The sequence below is a fragment of the Phalacrocorax carbo genome, chromosome Z (assembly GCF_963921805.1).
Source record: "Phalacrocorax carbo chromosome Z, bPhaCar2.1, whole genome shotgun sequence".
In the NCBI taxonomy this organism is placed as follows: Eukaryota; Metazoa; Chordata; class Aves; order Suliformes; family Phalacrocoracidae; genus Phalacrocorax; species Phalacrocorax carbo.
In genome coordinates, this window is record NC_087548.1 from 60,626,255 (window position 1) to 60,642,717 (window position 16,463).

The window sequence follows — 16,463 nt, forward strand, 5'->3', positions numbered from 1 at the left end:
CACACAAACAATGCCTAAACAAACAACACTCCCCCAAAAGAAAAAAAAACGATAACCAAAGAAACCCGAACCACCAAACCCTCCCTACACATGAAGGAGGGTAACATTTGTGCTTAACATGGGTTTAGGAACCCAAAAAAATTGGCAAGGTAGGTTTCTTAGGGCAACATCACAACTGATAAACTTTAGTGAGATCCTAACACACCTAATAGGTAAAACCATTCAAAAAAAACCCAACACATTGTAGTAGAAATAAGGCTACATCTCAAGATGGTGAAGAAGGACGACTGATTTGACATGTAGTACCTACAGAGTAAAAAGATAGACCTCTGGTCTGCGTATGCTTTGGAGTCACTTGAGAAAAATCAGACAATCTGCTATGTAACTTCTCCATAGTGGTTCAGAAATATGTTAACTAGTAGCTCTAGACACAAGAGAACTTGCATGCTTTCCTACAAATTGGTGATCTGAAAATAATATCCCACGTGCATTTTTTATGTCTAACAGATGAGTTCATGTTGCTGCTTCTTCAAATGGAACCCTCCAACAGTTTTTCCCCTGCACACTATATTTTCATGAAACTCTCAAAAGATTGTTTTATAAACTTCTGCAAGTAACTAAGCAACAAGAAACCTAAAGAGGGTCATCAAACAACATGGGCATCCTTAAAGAATTTTTCAAAGGAGGAGAGTTACCCTGAACAATCTAAGGCTAGGCTGTGTAAGGACCTCACTAAATGAAATCCATGAATCTCAGGATCAGCTAAAGGCCTAAAAAGACACAATCTGTCTTATGATCAGTAGTAGCTACATTAATTGTTGAAGAAAAATTAAAGAAAATTTGTCAAAACAAACGGAGCAAGCACTAGTTAGGTGACCATTCTTCAAACCAGAACATCCTCAGAAAAGCTCACATACATCTTTCAATTAATATGAGATCTAGTATGTCTTATGAACAGAATTACCACTACCTGATACAGACCTGAGACAGGTAACCCACATCCATTTCAAACAGCACTTGTCCTCACACTGCTTAACAACTGATCTCAGTCAAAAGAAGCTACATTCAAAAGGAGTTAAACTAAGGGTACAGACATTCTCAGCCTCCAGGATTAAAATTACTAAAAGCAGAGACATCACCATTTTCTGAGTTTGTTTTGTTTACCTTTGGTAAAGAGTACAAGTTCTGGGAACAAAGTCTGAGTTATTGTCAGAGTTTAACCCCAGCCAGCAACTAAACACCACAGAGCCACTTGCTCACTCTCCCTACAAGTAAGAAAACTCATGGGTTGAGATAAATGATAATAGTAAAAAATAATAATGATAATAATAAAAAGGAAAACAACAAAAGAGAGAAAGAAGCAAAATGTGGTGGAAAAAACAAGTGATAACTGCTCACCACCCACCAACCAAAGCCCTGCCAGTCCCGAGCCGCAATTGCTGCCCCTCCAGCCAACTCCCCCCCAGTTTATATAATGAGTATGATGTCATCATGGAATGGGGGTATGGAATATCACTTTGGCCAGTTTGGATCAGCAATCTTGGCTGTGTCCCCTCCCCTTCCAGCTTCTTGTGCACCTGGCAGAGCACAGGAAGCTGAAAAGTCCTCAACTACTTAGCAACAATTAAAACATCAGTGTGTTATCAACATTATTTTTGTACTAAATCCAAACCACGGCACTATACCAGCTACTAGTAAGAAAGCTAACTCTATCCCACCTGAAACCAGGACAGTTATCAAACCACAATTTTTCCACAATGATATTTTCATACCTGTTGACGACTACTGAGATCCAGCTGCTTCCAAAACTGAAAATCTAAACAGAGGTCACGCCAGTATTTACAGACTAATGATGCTGAAAGGCAACGCTCATTCAGGGATAAATTGGAAAATATCTGTAAAGACAGGGAAGAAAGCATTATTTGTCAGAAGTAAGCATATTTTACCAACAGAAATATTTTAGTACGAACCCATCTTGTAAAAAGACAGAAAAGTGTTAGCATGCATTGCAACACACAGTTCCAAAATTTGCCCTTAACTTAATTAGTCAAGGATAATAAAAAAAATCATGCATCCCACAACAACTGACAATATTAGTAAGTCACATTAGCACAACTAACAACAGAATGTATCCTACTTAAGCACTCATTTCTTAGACCAAATTTCAAATGTGCTGCTGAGAAAGCATACATAAAGAATTAAAAATACAAATATTAGCTCAATGTTATTTGCAAGCCATTTAAGAGGTGTTTTCATTCCCATTGTTTCAGATGGAAAAACCTTTCCTTTTACTTCTTAACTGAATTGAAAAGAAGAGTCATAAAGGTACTAAAACATCAGTCTTGTGGGAAGGGGGCATTGGATGGGAGAGCAGATCAGCAGAGCAAATCAGTGTCATACAAGGAAACTAAGCACAGAATCAGCATTTTACACCCCAAGGTTTTGAGCACTATAGCAGCCTGCAAAAATGAAAAAACTGTACTTTATGGCACACTCATAAATTGCTGTTATATTTATTACATCCAGCCCTTCCTCCGAAGTACTGTTGTTAATAAATATAAAAAGGTGTGTCAAGAGTTACATATGAAGGTAATGTGCTCAAGAAAATCCTAAAATATTGGAAAGTGTCCATAAGAAAGCACAGAGGTCTAGAAAACAAAAAGCATTCAAAGAGAAGACTAGGACTGTTTAACCAAAGAAAAGGGAGGGAAAAGGGAGCAAACATGCTAGAGAGGACAACACTTCCATCTTCTTTGTGGTGGGCAGGACAATTAGTCTCAAACTAAGGATAATAAAGCATTGGGATATAATACCTGGTGACTTACAGAATTTCCATCACTAGTGATCTTTAGAATAGACTAGACAGTCAACTGTCAACCATAACAACCATTACTGCCCCCTTGTACAAGTGGGTAGCTTAGCTTAGCAGTTTTAAATGTGTATCCCTGTAACATCCTTTGGCAAAGGGGACTTGGTTGACTATTCCTAAGAGATCTGCAAAATATAATAGGGGAAAAAAAATCAACAACAAAAAAATCAAATTCACCACCTTCTGTAAATGCTTGCAGGATTTATAAGTCCCACCTTCTTCTTCTGGCTATGACAAACTCACAATCTCTTCTATAAGACTCCTCAGAGCACTGAAGGATTGTGCACGAACCCTGTTTTCCTGCAGGCCTTTGACCATTACCAGAGTCAGTGGATGTTTCTTATTAGGGAATCAGTTGAACATGGGCAGTAGAAGTGCAGACATGCAGACCACTGCACTTGCAGAAGTGCTTGGCCAACCTGATAGCCTTCTACGATGGCTATCAGGTCAACAAAGGGAGAGCAGTGAATGTTGTCTACCTTGACTTCAGTAAGGCATTCAACACTGTCTCCCGTAACATCCTCACAAACAGCCTAAGAAAGTGTGTCTTGGAGGAGTGGACAGTGAGGTGGATTAAGAACTGGCTGAATAACAGAACTCAGAAGGTTGTGATCAATGGGGCAGAGGCTATTTGGAGGCCTGTCACTAGTGGTGTTCCCCAGGTGTCTGTGCTGGGTGCTGTCCTGTTCAACATATTCATCAATGACCTGGATGATGGGACAGAGTGTAACCTCAAGAAATTTCCAGATGATACCAAGCTGGGAGGAGTGGCTGATACACCAGCAGGCTGTGCTGCCATCCAGCAAGACCTGGACAGGCTGGAGAGCTGGGCCCAGGGGAATCTGATGAAATTCAACAAGAGCAAGTGCAAGGTCCTGCACCTGGGGTGGAACAACCCCAAGCACCAGTACAGGCTGGGGGCTGACCAGCTGGAAAGTGGCTCTGCTGAGGACCTGGGAGTGCTGGTGGACAAGCTGACCATGAGCCAGCAATGTGCCCTGGTGGCCAAGAAGGCCAACAGTATCCGGGGATGCATTAAAAGGAGTGTGGCCAGCAGGTTGAGGGAGGTTATCCTCCCCCTCTACTTTGCCCTAGTGAGGCCACATTTGCAGTACTGTTGTCCAGTTTTGGGCCCCACAGTTTAAGAAGGACAGGGAACTGCTTGAGCAAGTCCAGCGGAGAGCTGCCAAGATGATCAGGGGACTGGAGCATCTCCCTTAGGAGGAAAGGCTGAGAGACTTGGGTTTGTTTAGCCTGGAGAAGAGAAGACTGAGGGGGGATTTCATCAATACCTATAAATATCTGAAGGGTGGGTGTCAGGACGATGGGACTAGGCTCTTTTCAGTAGTGCCCGATGACAGGACAAGGGGCAATGGGCACAAGCTGGAACTCAGGAAGTTCCAGCTAAACATGAGGAGAAACTTCCTTCCTGTGAGGGTGCCAAAGCAGTGGCACAGGCTGCCCGGGGAGGTTGTGGAGTCTCCTTCCCTGGAGACATTCAAACCCCGCCTGGACATGTTCCTGTGCCCCCTGCTCTAGGTATGCCTGCTCAAGCAGGGGGGTTGGACGAGATGATCTCCAGAGGTCCCTTCCAACCCCTACCATTTCTGTGATTCTGTGAAACAATTAATACCAGCTTTTTGACTGCAGTTCTTGATCTGCACTGGTGAATCCACGCACAGAGCACGGAGGTGGCTGTGATCAGCACCCAAAAAATACCACCATCCCCTGTCAAGCAGGGAAAAAGCACAAAATAGTGGTAATCTGGCATCTGATGTTCCTACTGCAAAAGTGTAATTCAAAGCATCAGAAAAAGATTACAGTGTGATGATTCTCAGCAATTCTAAGTTACTAGAATTAGTAGGAAACTAGAGTTCCTAGTACCAGTATGAAATAGAAGACAGTCTTTTAACAGCTACAAAAACCTCAGAAGAGAGCAAGGCAATATGATCCACATTGTGTTTAGATTGACACCAAACTGGCTCTGGTCCGTACTATGAAGGGATGCAGAGATTGGCATTACAAGACACTTGAACTAATCTTTGCTACAGTGGGAAATAAATACGCTTATTTGTGGAAATACCACCTTCACTTCAAGAAACAAGAACCTGCAGTTCTTAAAACAAGAACATAGCAAACACAGAACAGGAAAGACTGTTGTTAATTCAGCTCCCACTGTGGATATCAGAGGTCTTAAATAATTTTTGTTCCAACTACCACCCTATCAAAAGCCCTCACAAATCACAGAACACCTACTGCTACTGCTTTGCTGCTGCATAAGACACAGCAGTAGCAATGCCAAAACAGAGAAGAAGCAAGTTTGATTCAGTACTTGACACAAACAGTATTCCTGCACAGACAATGTTATTCTTGAAAAAATGTCTGAAAGCATTTGTGTCATGTTTTAGCCCATGCTGTACTTAACTCTAGCTGCAGAGACAAGTAAGGAGCATACAGGTGTTGCAAATCCACTTTCTGAGAAGCGATCATCAGAGTTGAAGCCACCAGGGGGAAAAGCAGCTGCTGACGGTTGTTGCACAAGTTCCAGCATGGACAGGAGCAGCCACAGGATTTACACAAGCAGTACATGTTCAAGGACAAGACCTTGCCAGTTTTGTTGTCTGCAGTAGCTATAATAATTCCAACTATAAAAGGATTCTGAATGATGCTATGTAAAACACCAGTTTCTCTTCAGAGCTTGCAGTTGTTAAAAGAAGATGTATCGAATTACACCGGCTGGAATTTAGTAGCAAAGCCTATACATATTCATGTTTGGCAGCATATTGTTTTCCCAAAAAGCAGGATCACTCACCCAGTGTGTAAAATGCCAAACTACACACAGAGCAGAGGTATTTTATTGATTTCATATTTGCACAGAAGTGGGTGCTAGGTGGTAACTCCTAAAAGCTAGCACACAGCACAAAAACTACCATATATTTATCTTGTTACATGATTAGTAAAAACCTGCCTAAGTTCATATTCATTGGTTAGTAATTTTCATCTCATCTGTTATTGATTAGCTATATCTTAATTAGCCTCGCTAGCTATGTAAATTAGCACACATGCTCCTTTCAGGAGTGGGGGAGCAAGTCTTCTCAGTCCTGAATTGAGTCAGTGGGCTTGGTCTCCCCTTGCCACCTTTACCTACCCCCTAGTTACTGCAGTTTTGGCTGACTTCACACTGTATCACCCAGCTCCCAGAATCTTCTGAGGTGGAATGTTCCCTTTTATCAGTCTCTCAGTTCTTCTGTAAACATATAGCTGTAAAACAAATGCTGCCTTATCAGTTCCCTCCTCTGACCGCCAGAATCTGTTTTGCAAAGATCACATGGTCCATTGCTATTACTTAGTGGAAAATTTCATTTTTCTGCGGATAGCAACATCATCGTTACATTAAGGGATTATTTTAGCTGCTGGTCCAAATACTACATTAATGCACAAAATGCTACAACTCACTTTGATAACCTTGCTCACTATTTAATTCAGTTTCATTCTTTAGATATATCGCGATACTGTGGCAGCTTAATTGTCCCGAGTTTTCAATTATTTTCTAATTCCCAAGGCTGTATAAATACAGCTGAAGGCCAAAACCATTCCTACCCCCAAGCCTGTTCATTTAACTCCTGCTTATGACAGATAACGAGGGGTCCCACTGCCCCTGGAAAGTTAGCACATTTAATTCCTAAATATTGTACTCAAGCATGCCAATACTTCTTCCCCCACTCAACTCCCTGTATAATCCTCCTTCCAACCACCAGACAGACTGAAATAGTGTTCAGCACTCTCTCTCTAAAAAAAACAAAAAAAAAAGAACAAAAACCCCCCACAAAACTAAACCCCCAAGTTCAACAGTATTTTCTAGATGCATTTCACACTTTCTTCCAGTTGGCAAGAGGCAGGGTTAAAGGAAGCAGAGTTCTACAAAACAAAACCACCAACCCTACTCCTCGCGTTCCTTGCTCACTTATCTCACTCTCTTTCAGCTCCAGTTCCTAAAACAGATGTCAATGCCTCCTGCTTCAACCTTTCAAGTGATAGTTAAGATTAGTGGGGTTTTCTTCCCCTTCAATGGATGCAAAAGGCTTTCTGGGCCTCCAGGCTACAACCTATTTAAGGATCAAAACCCATAATGTTCAACACTGATGGCCTTATCATACTTTCCAGATACAGTCAGTTCTTCAATGTCAAGTTCTGGCTTCGAAGTAAGTGTTCACGCAGACTCATGTAAGACCACACAGAAAAGAAAATCCAAAAATACAAAGCCTAGGACAGAAAGAGTAAACTAACAGATACAGCTAGCTTTCAGTCAGACTACATTCAATCTGCTGAACTCAATTCAATCAGTCCAATTTTATGTCCATGATAGATAGAAACATACAAATCCTTTGCAGGAGAAAATCCATGCAAACAAGTTGTTTTACCTTTAAGCATCAAAGCACAACTAATTCCACAGTACTATCCTCAGTGTGTCTGCACACCTGTGGCAATCCACAATTCTGGATCAGGTGATGCTTCAATTGATTTTAACCCAGCCAAATTAAGCCCTTGCACTGCACACTTCAGACTGTCAAAAAACAGTGCCTGACCAAATCCTGCAGTATTCTTCAACTTTCTAATATAAATATTTTATAAGGCACAGGATGGGAAAAGGAGGAAGAAGCTGCTGATTAATATTATTAAGGGGTCCAACCAGAGAAGCTAGAAGTAGAAGTTCTTCTGTGTAACTGAATCATACAATCATTAAGGTTGGAAAAGACCTCTAAGATCAAATCCAACCGTCAACCCAACACCACCGTGACTCCTAAACCATGTCCTGAAGAGCCATGTCTACACATTTCTTAACACCTCCAGGGATGGTGATTCCTCCACCTCTCTGGGAAGCCTGTGCCAGAGCCTGACCACCCTTTCAGTAAAGAAATTTTTCCTAAAATCCAATCTAAACCTCCCCTGGCACAACTTGAGGCCACCTTCTCGCATCCTGTCACTAGTAACTTGGGACAAGAGACCAACACCCACCTCACTACAACCTCGTTTCAGGTAGCTGTAGAGAGTGAGAAGGTCTCCCCTCAGCCTCCTTTCCTCCAAACTAAACAACCTTAGTTCCTTCAGCAGCCCCAGGTCCTTCTCTGCCAGGCAGCTTTCCAGGCACTCTGCACCAAGCCTGTATCATTGCATGGGGTTGTTGTGACCCAAGTGCAGGACCCGGCACTTGGCCTTCTTAAACCTCATACAGTTGACCTCAGGCCACCGATCCACCCTGTCCAGATCCCTCTGCAGAGCCTTCCTACCCTCCAGCAGATCAATACTCGTTCCCAACCTGGTGTCATCTTCAAATTTACTGAGGGCACACTCAAAACTCTCATCCTTTACCACCAAATCCCTATGTGATGGGCCATTCAGACATCACACCCTTAACACTTCCCCCACTATTTCTCCATTAAATGTACACTAGATATTTCAAGCTGTGTATCCAAAAAGGGCTACTTTTAATTTTTGTGCTGTTAGCATTTCAGCAGGAATGGGGAGTGGGAGAAACAAACACCACACCCTAAAAATACATTTCAAAAAAATATTAAAGATAAGATTTAAATATCAAATTCAGGTATTAAACTTAGTTTATCTGTAAATATTCAATATCTCTGGCCCTAAACCAAGTTCCTCGAAGTTAAATGAAGTGTAGGAGATAGATATCTCACTGTACTTCTAATTAAAGGAAATAATGAAAAGTCAGTCACACCCATGAATGTTATTACAAAAAGTGTAATACTAGAAAATTTTGCATGTGTTTGCTGACACAATATCCTCAGCACCAAGTTTTCCAAAATCAAGAATCCACATCACAGAAATCAAACATGAAGCAAACAAGCATAATTCAAGAAAGAATTTTAACTTATCAAAAGACACTTCAAAAATGAAAGATTTTTGAAAACAACAATCAAGGAGTTAGAATTATTGATAGCACAGACTTAAGAAGCATTTGCCTCAGAAACAGAGGCAAGAAAATTCAGTTGATTGCAAACACCATTCTTTAAAGATACCACTAACTTCTTAAAGTTACAGCTTTATGAACATGAAGAAAATATAGACCACAGGCCCCAGGGCAGAAGACAGATTATAAAAGCTGAATCCATGCATCCCCTATTTCTGTCCATTCTTTTCATTTGAAAGATCTTTCAATCTAACTAGAATAGTAAAGATTTCTGTAAATGAAGCTTTCTTTTCTCAGTAAAAATGTTTTGTATCCAAGAACAGCTAGCTAGTAAATTGTTTTCATTACCTTGCACCAGCTATATTTGAAACCAAAAACTTCATGGCATTAACAACAACAGTACACATAAAGAATATTAAAATGTAAACTCAAACATTTCATGGTGCCTGAAGAACTCAATACACTCATTCTTGGAAAACTGCTCATTTATTTAATCAACAGGGTGCAATATTTTTCAGCAATTAATTGAAGTTTCACTATCAAAAATAATTACAAAGTACCATTTAATAGAAGGAAACATTTAGTATAAGGTATTTTCCTCGGAAGTGTTAAACACAGTATTTTTTAACTGCAGACATACAGAAGTTAAGCTTCCAGTGGTTTTATGTTTATCAAAGGTTAGTTTTCTGAAATAGAAGGAAACAAAGAACAACCTATCAACAGAAGACAAAGGACAGGGAAATATTTGCTTAGTTTTTTAAGAGGTTTCATCACTTTATCCACACATAGCCTCAACTGAATAAAGGAAACATGAATGATTCATGAGCACCTGAGTATATGAAAAGATAAAAGCACTCAAGGCACACACCTCTGAAAGGAGCCTCAGCACACCCATAAAGCGAATCAAGTTAAAAATGCCCTTGTGATTAACAAAAATCTGTCTGCCAGGGAAAGGCTAGCGTGATTTCACATCACAGCCAAGATTCTTACGGCAAGCTGCCATTAGTAGGAAACAGTTTACTGGTCCTCTAATCCTGGTTACCTGAATTTTTGTCCTGCATTTAGTGACTGTACCCAGAAAGTCTTTTCAGACAACTGATCCTGAGGAAGAGTTTTGCAGTGTTTGACTAGTGTCAGATGAGCCAGCTGAATCAATTCACTCTCCAATTGCATGAGCGCTCTACAGAGCACAAAGCTGGCAGCAGAAACACGCAGCCAGAGGTTACAAAAGGGAGACAGACACTGCCCTTCAAAGCAAGTTGCTAACAGATTGCCCTAGCTGTAATGCAAAATATAACTTCAGTTTCTGTAAGAAATGACAGAAGACACTGAGACCATACCTTCCCTACTAATGGAAAGAAAGGGTTCTGACAAATAAGCAGAATAACCTTAATTGAAGGGGCTGATAAAGTTTTACTCCCAGCCACCCAACTGTCCTCACTAAAGGACACCTGTGCTGCTTCTGAATCACCACAACAGTTTAAAAACCTAGATGCTAAAACATACCAAAATTTGTGAAAGATAAAACACAGGTCAGGCAGCCTGAACAAAAGAAACGAATAGGAAATGAAAGCAAGAGTTACATTTAACTTACTTTGCATTAAAACACTGCACAACATGTAATCTACTAGTTTTCTCCATGCAATTATACATAGTTTCAGGGATTTAGACCAAGCCAAGCAACAGGTAAGCAACATTAGGAAAATTTTTATCAGCCACTGGAGGTGAGTATCAAGGCATCTACCTGCCTTCAGGAAATGCACAAATTTCATTCCAAGACATCTGTCTCCTCCATCACGTAACTCATCCCATAATGTGAAAACCCACATGCTTACATGAAAGCCACCTTTCCACACACACCTGTGGAAGCAAAATACCTACTTATTTTTGTAAATCTGCAACAAATCACAAAATATATCAGGACATCTTTCTGAACTTCATCGTTCAAATAATCTCCATATACTATCTTTGCTTTTGTTACTAGTCTACTAACACACCTTTCCTTCACAACTGTGCCCCTCAGGTGAGCTTCCAGAAGATCAGCAATCACACAGTGAAGTTAAAGCTGGTTCATTTCCTATTGCAATCACAGGGTGACAGTGAGCTTCATTAACAACAAAAAAAAAAACAACAAAACCCAATGTTGCTGGTGTTACCCTTTGCTACAGAAAAAAAATCAGCAGAAGAATTAAGATTGAAAGAAAAGAACATTTACCTCCCCGCATCAGTCACAAACTTCCAAAACCCTTTCCATTTTTCTCAGTGCCATAGCTAAAAGTAAGACTCAACAAAAACTCTAGGCACAATAAACTGATGGTATCACCAGCATAAGACCAAAAGATAGATGTTATTACAACAGTGACTCCATGAACTTGTGGATGAAGTCCAGTCCAAATAATGTATTTTTATGCCTCTGCCTCCAAACTAGGCCAGAAAAAAAATTATACTGCAACTATAACATGTATACCGAGTCTTTTCAGGTATAAGTTTATTAAAAATAAATGCCAGTGTTCAAAAGTTAGAAGGCAAAACCAAAGGTCTAGCTCTGGTCTGTCAAGCCCACTTCATCACTCAGATAATCTTAAATGCAATACTAGCAGCACAGTGCTAGCAGCACTGCTTGTAGTATCAACTTTATCAAAAGCAAACATGTAAGTTATTAGAGCAACAAAAGCAAACATGTAAGTTATTACAGCAAGGGAAGAATGAGAAAAATAAGCAAAAAAAATTGAGTAAAGATGCAAGAAAAGGAGCCACTAGTGCCTCAAATAATGTATTTATTAAAACCTTAAGTTAAATAAAATACACAGACACATATACACACACTTATCTTCCCTTCATAGTGCATTAGCTCTACACTAAAACTGACAGGGTCTCCGCTGCAAACAGAGCAGCATGCATTTGTGCTTTATAAAAATTAAAGCAGCAAACAGAGAGGAGGCATCAAAAAGGTCACCTATTCTAGACCCTTCTCTGATCTGAAGCAAGTTCAAGCACACCTAGAACATCCCTGATAAGGACATCCCCTTGTTGTTAAAAAAGAATTAATAAATAAAAATCCCAACTCCTCAGATAACCTCAGACACAGGAAACCACCTTTGCCAAGACTTAAACGTTCTCACACTACATCATTTTCCAAGTATCTCACCTAAATTTCCGTAATTAATTCACCAAAATTAAGCTTATTATTTCTTTCTGTTTGATGAAGGACAGGAGCACAGTCGAACTTTTTACCAATTCTCTTGTAACTGAAGAATGCGTCTTAGTCTTCTTTCTGAACAGAAGTGTCATTCAGTTTCAACAGAATCTTCCAGCCACCATCACCGGCCATGTCTGGACGACCTCTAGCTCTCCTTTGATGCCTCTCCAATTTGTCTGTGGGTTTTTTAAGTAGACCCCAGTGACCGCAGCCTAATGCGGTACTCTAGCAGAGGCTTTAAAAGCACCAAGCACTGCAGAGAACTTCCTTTCCAAGTTCTACGTGCACATTTACTGTTACAGTCCAAACTCTGAAGAGTTCAAATTGGCATTACCAAGTTCACTCAGTCTGCAGACCATTTTACACCAGTTAACTTTTTTGATTAAGCAGCAGCACTGCAAAGAAGCAAGAGGTACAACTGGAAGATTTATTTCTGCTTTCCACAAATAAAAAGCAGTGAAATTGCAACAGTTTTGAAAACTTAGTGATACATAGCAAAAGATTCTATAATCTTCTGCATTTCATGCTTACAAACAGCTCTCTTATTTTTTTTATTCACACATCTGTCTAGGTTAGAGTTAAGTTGATTTAAAAATCCTTAGTTTCTCTCAGATTTTAAAGAGAATGGATTTAAATTACCCTTTAGTTAAAGGTAATCACCCTCCTCTACAAAGCTTAAAGATGAAATTTTGCCTACTGTATAACACTTTTTTAAAATACATATTTCAGTGACCAAACGAAAAGCAAAACAAAATCAAAAGCTTGTTTGATCTTTGGAACAGCAGTTCTGTTTATCCCCCCATAATGATGAAGAGATCTCTTCCCCAGCCAGGGGAACAGGATCAACTGGCACACTGCACTAAGAACCTCCCGATTCAGTAGGGTCCATCCGATGATCTGCAGGCCAAGTTCAGTCTGACAAACCCTTCCATCCAGCCCCATGTCCTTCACTAAGGGGAAACTTAAAAATTGCTTAACAACAGAGCTTCCCCTGAGCAGCCCATGGCAACCACCTCTATAGGGCCGGCTATTACTTACGAGTTCCTACAACGTTTCTTTGGGCTTGTCTCCCCCCGCCCCGACACAGGCGGCAGCCACTCCTGCACTAGCACCACTCCATCAGGAGGTCACAGAGGTGGGAATCAAGGGAAGGCAACATAAAAAAAAACAGAAACAACAGGATCTGTCTCCTGAGACTTCTGAGGATGGAATCTCTTATCCTAGTATAAAGGCTTGTGCCTCCACAACCAACAGTGAAAAGTTTAGTAAAGACTTTGGGTATATTTGTCTCTCACCCTCTCGTAACAAAATGGCACCTTTGAAGAAAGGATTATATTTGGGATATTCTATCTGTATCAAAACCCAGCATGTGAAGGCCTCTAGGCACCTCTTTAGTCCAGTTAACAAGACACCTGGTCAGAAATCTGAAGTTAAAAGTCCTGTAACAGAAGAGGATGTTATGGAAGCAGGAAAAAAAAAAACCAAACAAAAAAACCAACCCAATCCATAAGTCTGGCTAAGGATTGAAGGGCAAATTGGGGAAGGTTGACACAATTAAAAAAAAAACACAACACAATAGGTGAGTAGGCTGCTTCCAGCTGCTGGAATTAAGGCAGGCTGGCTTTTTCAAAAAACATTGCAGAAGGAACTGGACTACAGGGAGACTAAGGAGGCAAAAATCACTGGGGGAGTGGGGAACATGTCAAAAAAAACCACAACCCACTTCAAAGCACAGATGCAAATAAGGTACTGTGTCAATACAAAATAGAAAACTATATGGGAAACACATTTAAACTAGTCCACAGGTGAGACGGGCGTGACATATCTTCACTATTAAAAGAACTGGTTTACGGTGCAGAGTAACAGATTGGTATTTTTCAAAAAAGTGAAACTAAAGTAACCACATAAAAGTATTCATACCATTGGTCAGAAAAAGTGTATAAAACTGTACTAATCCAGTCAGTCTGGTTTCAAATCCTAAACCAACAGAATATCAAAGAAAAAATTATCTTCCAATAACAGTAGCAAATGGATTCTTTTAGAACTACAAGAGGAAGTTTCATTTCCACAGTCACAGAAAAGACTAATTCAGAAATGATAGTTCACGAGTTTTAAATATTCACCAAAAAGGAATTTGAATAGTGCATCTATGAAACATGATGTACCCTTACTAACCCGTTCAGGTGTACCAAAAAAAACCCACAACCCCAAACCAACCAAAAACCCCACAGAATTAGTTTTATGTGCAAGACAGATAAGTACATTGTTTAAAAGCAGTAAAGGAAGAACAGGAAGAGTCATCTGTCTCACGCTCCTCCAGTGCTATGCCCTGCTTTAAGTTTAGCCATCTGACCTTGGAGCAAACTGCTGTTAATACTGAAACCCTATTCCCCGAAATTTAAAGACACAGTCACATCAAACTGTGGAAAAAACCACGGCTTCAGCTCCAGCCAGACTTGTCTTTTTCAGTAAGACTTAACTGAAGAAAGTCAGCATACTGACCAGACCAAGAGTAGCTTAAAAATGAAAAGTCATTCTCTAAAGAGAACCGAACACAGCAATAGGGACACGAAAGAAAGCGAGACAGTTCTTCAAAGACTAAGAGGTGATCAAAGCATGTCATTCAACAGTGCTACAGATACTCAGGCTGACTGTGAAACCAGTAAAGCCAAAACTGACTCAAAATACAGAACACAAAATGTTTTCCCCATCAATATTGAAAACGTGTCTGTGCAGCCCTGCCCTACACTCAAGCGCTAAACACAGCGATTGTCCCCCTTGGTGAGTACTCCATCAGTGATCTAAGAAGCTACCTGTGAAGGACACATGAAGTTAACAGGTAAAAGTCAAAATATATACGGGGCAGTTTCGGGAACACTTTTGCCTGTCTTCACCTCCAGTTAATGACTCACAACGACAAACCTAAACAAAAAAAGGGGGGGGGGGGGGGGGGAGGGGGGGGGGGGGGGGGAGGGGGGGGAGGGGGGGGGAACACAAAACCAGAAGACAAACCCACAACCCAATTTACCTCCCATACGCCAGGTGCCCGAGGTCGGCCGCCGGCTCATCCGCGGCGTCCGGGGCACCCGCTCCCCGGTCGACCGCCAGCCGGGGATGGGGAGACCCCTCAAGGCCGGGCCCCACGGCCTCCGGCTCCAACAAGCCAAGCAGTGTCCTGCCCGGGGGCAGCGGCGCCCCCGCGGCCTCCCCGGGGGCAGGCCCCGGCCCAGCCCGGGACCCCGACGCTACCCACCTTGAGCAGGATGGAGGGCGGCAGCTGGTTGATGTCCGGGGCCGGCGGCGGTAGCGGCTCTCGGCTGCAGTCGCCAGGACGTTCCAGCGGCTCCTCGCAGCCCGCCTCGCTGCCCTTCTCTTTCTTTCTCTCCCCTTCCTCCGGCGCGGGGGGCGGCGGCGAGGCGGGCTGCCCCGCCACACCGCCGCTATCCCCGGCGGCGCCCCGGGCCGGCGCGCCCTTACCGCCCGTGGCGCAGCCGTCGGCGCCGGGCAGGGCGCGGAGCTGCGCCTCTCCCGGACACTGGCAGGAGGCGGCCTCGGGCTCCGCCGCGGCGGCGGCGCAGCGCGGCTGCTTGCAGGGCGGGCAGGCGGGCAGGCCAGCCCCCTTGCGCTTGCACACCATCTCGGAGGTGACCTCGCCGGGCGGCCCGGCCGGCCCCAGGAGGCCCCGCACCGGCGAGGGCAACAGGCCTGAGAGGAGGAGGCGCTGGCAGCGGCCCCGCGGCTCCCAGGAGGCGGGCGGCAGGCGGAGGAGGCGGCGGGCGGCGCGTCGCTCGGCGGCGGCGAGGGCTGCGTAGGGCGGCGGCGGCAGTAGGGGGCTGCCGGCGGGCAGCGGCTGTTCCGGGGTGGGCGGGCTGGCGCTGTGCACGATGAAGCAGAGCATGCAGGGCCCGCGCAGGAAGCAGCTCCGGCTGCGCGGCGGCACCTTCCTCCCCCGGCGGCAGCGGCGGTCCCGGCTCAGGCTGCTTGCCTCCTTCGAGAGCAGGTGGCCCATATAGGAGGCGGCAGAGGCGGAGGGACCCGCGGGGTATCACCTGCGGGAGGCGGCGGCGGGCACTGTCATGCTGCCGGCGGGGGCGGCAGGTGGCGGGGCCGTGCCAGGACAGGACAGGAGGAGGCGGCGGCCGGGCCTGGTTCCGGGACGCGGCGCCGGCAGGGAGAAGCTTCCGCTACCGCCGCCCTGACCTCCCTCGGGGGCGGTGGGGGGCGGCGCCCGGCGGCGCGGCCGGGCTGGGAGCCGGCGGGGAGCGGCCTTGCGGGGCCCAGGGGGTGGGGCGGTAACGGCTCCTCCCGCCGGTAACAGCTCCGCGGCCACCACAGGCCGCTCCGCACACACACCCCGCCCCCCCCCCCCCCCGAGCGTGTGCGCGCGCGTTGGTGTGTACCCGCGCGCCGTGTAGGGGCGTTGTCTAAACGCGGTCCGTGTATGAGTCCTGCCGTACAGAGTGGAG

The 16,463-nt window shown here is 43.8% G+C and overlaps 1 protein-coding gene across 1 annotated transcript in view; it reads right to left on the reverse strand.

Annotated features, from left to right (window-relative positions):
• Window positions 1–16,246, reverse strand: part of FBXL17 (F-box and leucine rich repeat protein 17) — a 293,287-nt gene extending 277,041 nt beyond the window's left edge. The window contains exons 1-2 of the mRNA XM_064437981.1: window positions 15,251–16,246; window positions 1,773–1,895 (exon numbers count right to left, since the gene is read on the reverse strand). Of these exons, the coding sequence (XP_064294051.1) occupies window positions 1,773–1,895; window positions 15,251–16,006 (879 nt within the window). The 5' untranslated portion in view covers window positions 16,007–16,246. The remainder of the gene's footprint in view (window positions 1–1,772; window positions 1,896–15,250) is intronic.
• Between the last annotated feature and the right edge of the window lie 217 nt (window positions 16,247–16,463).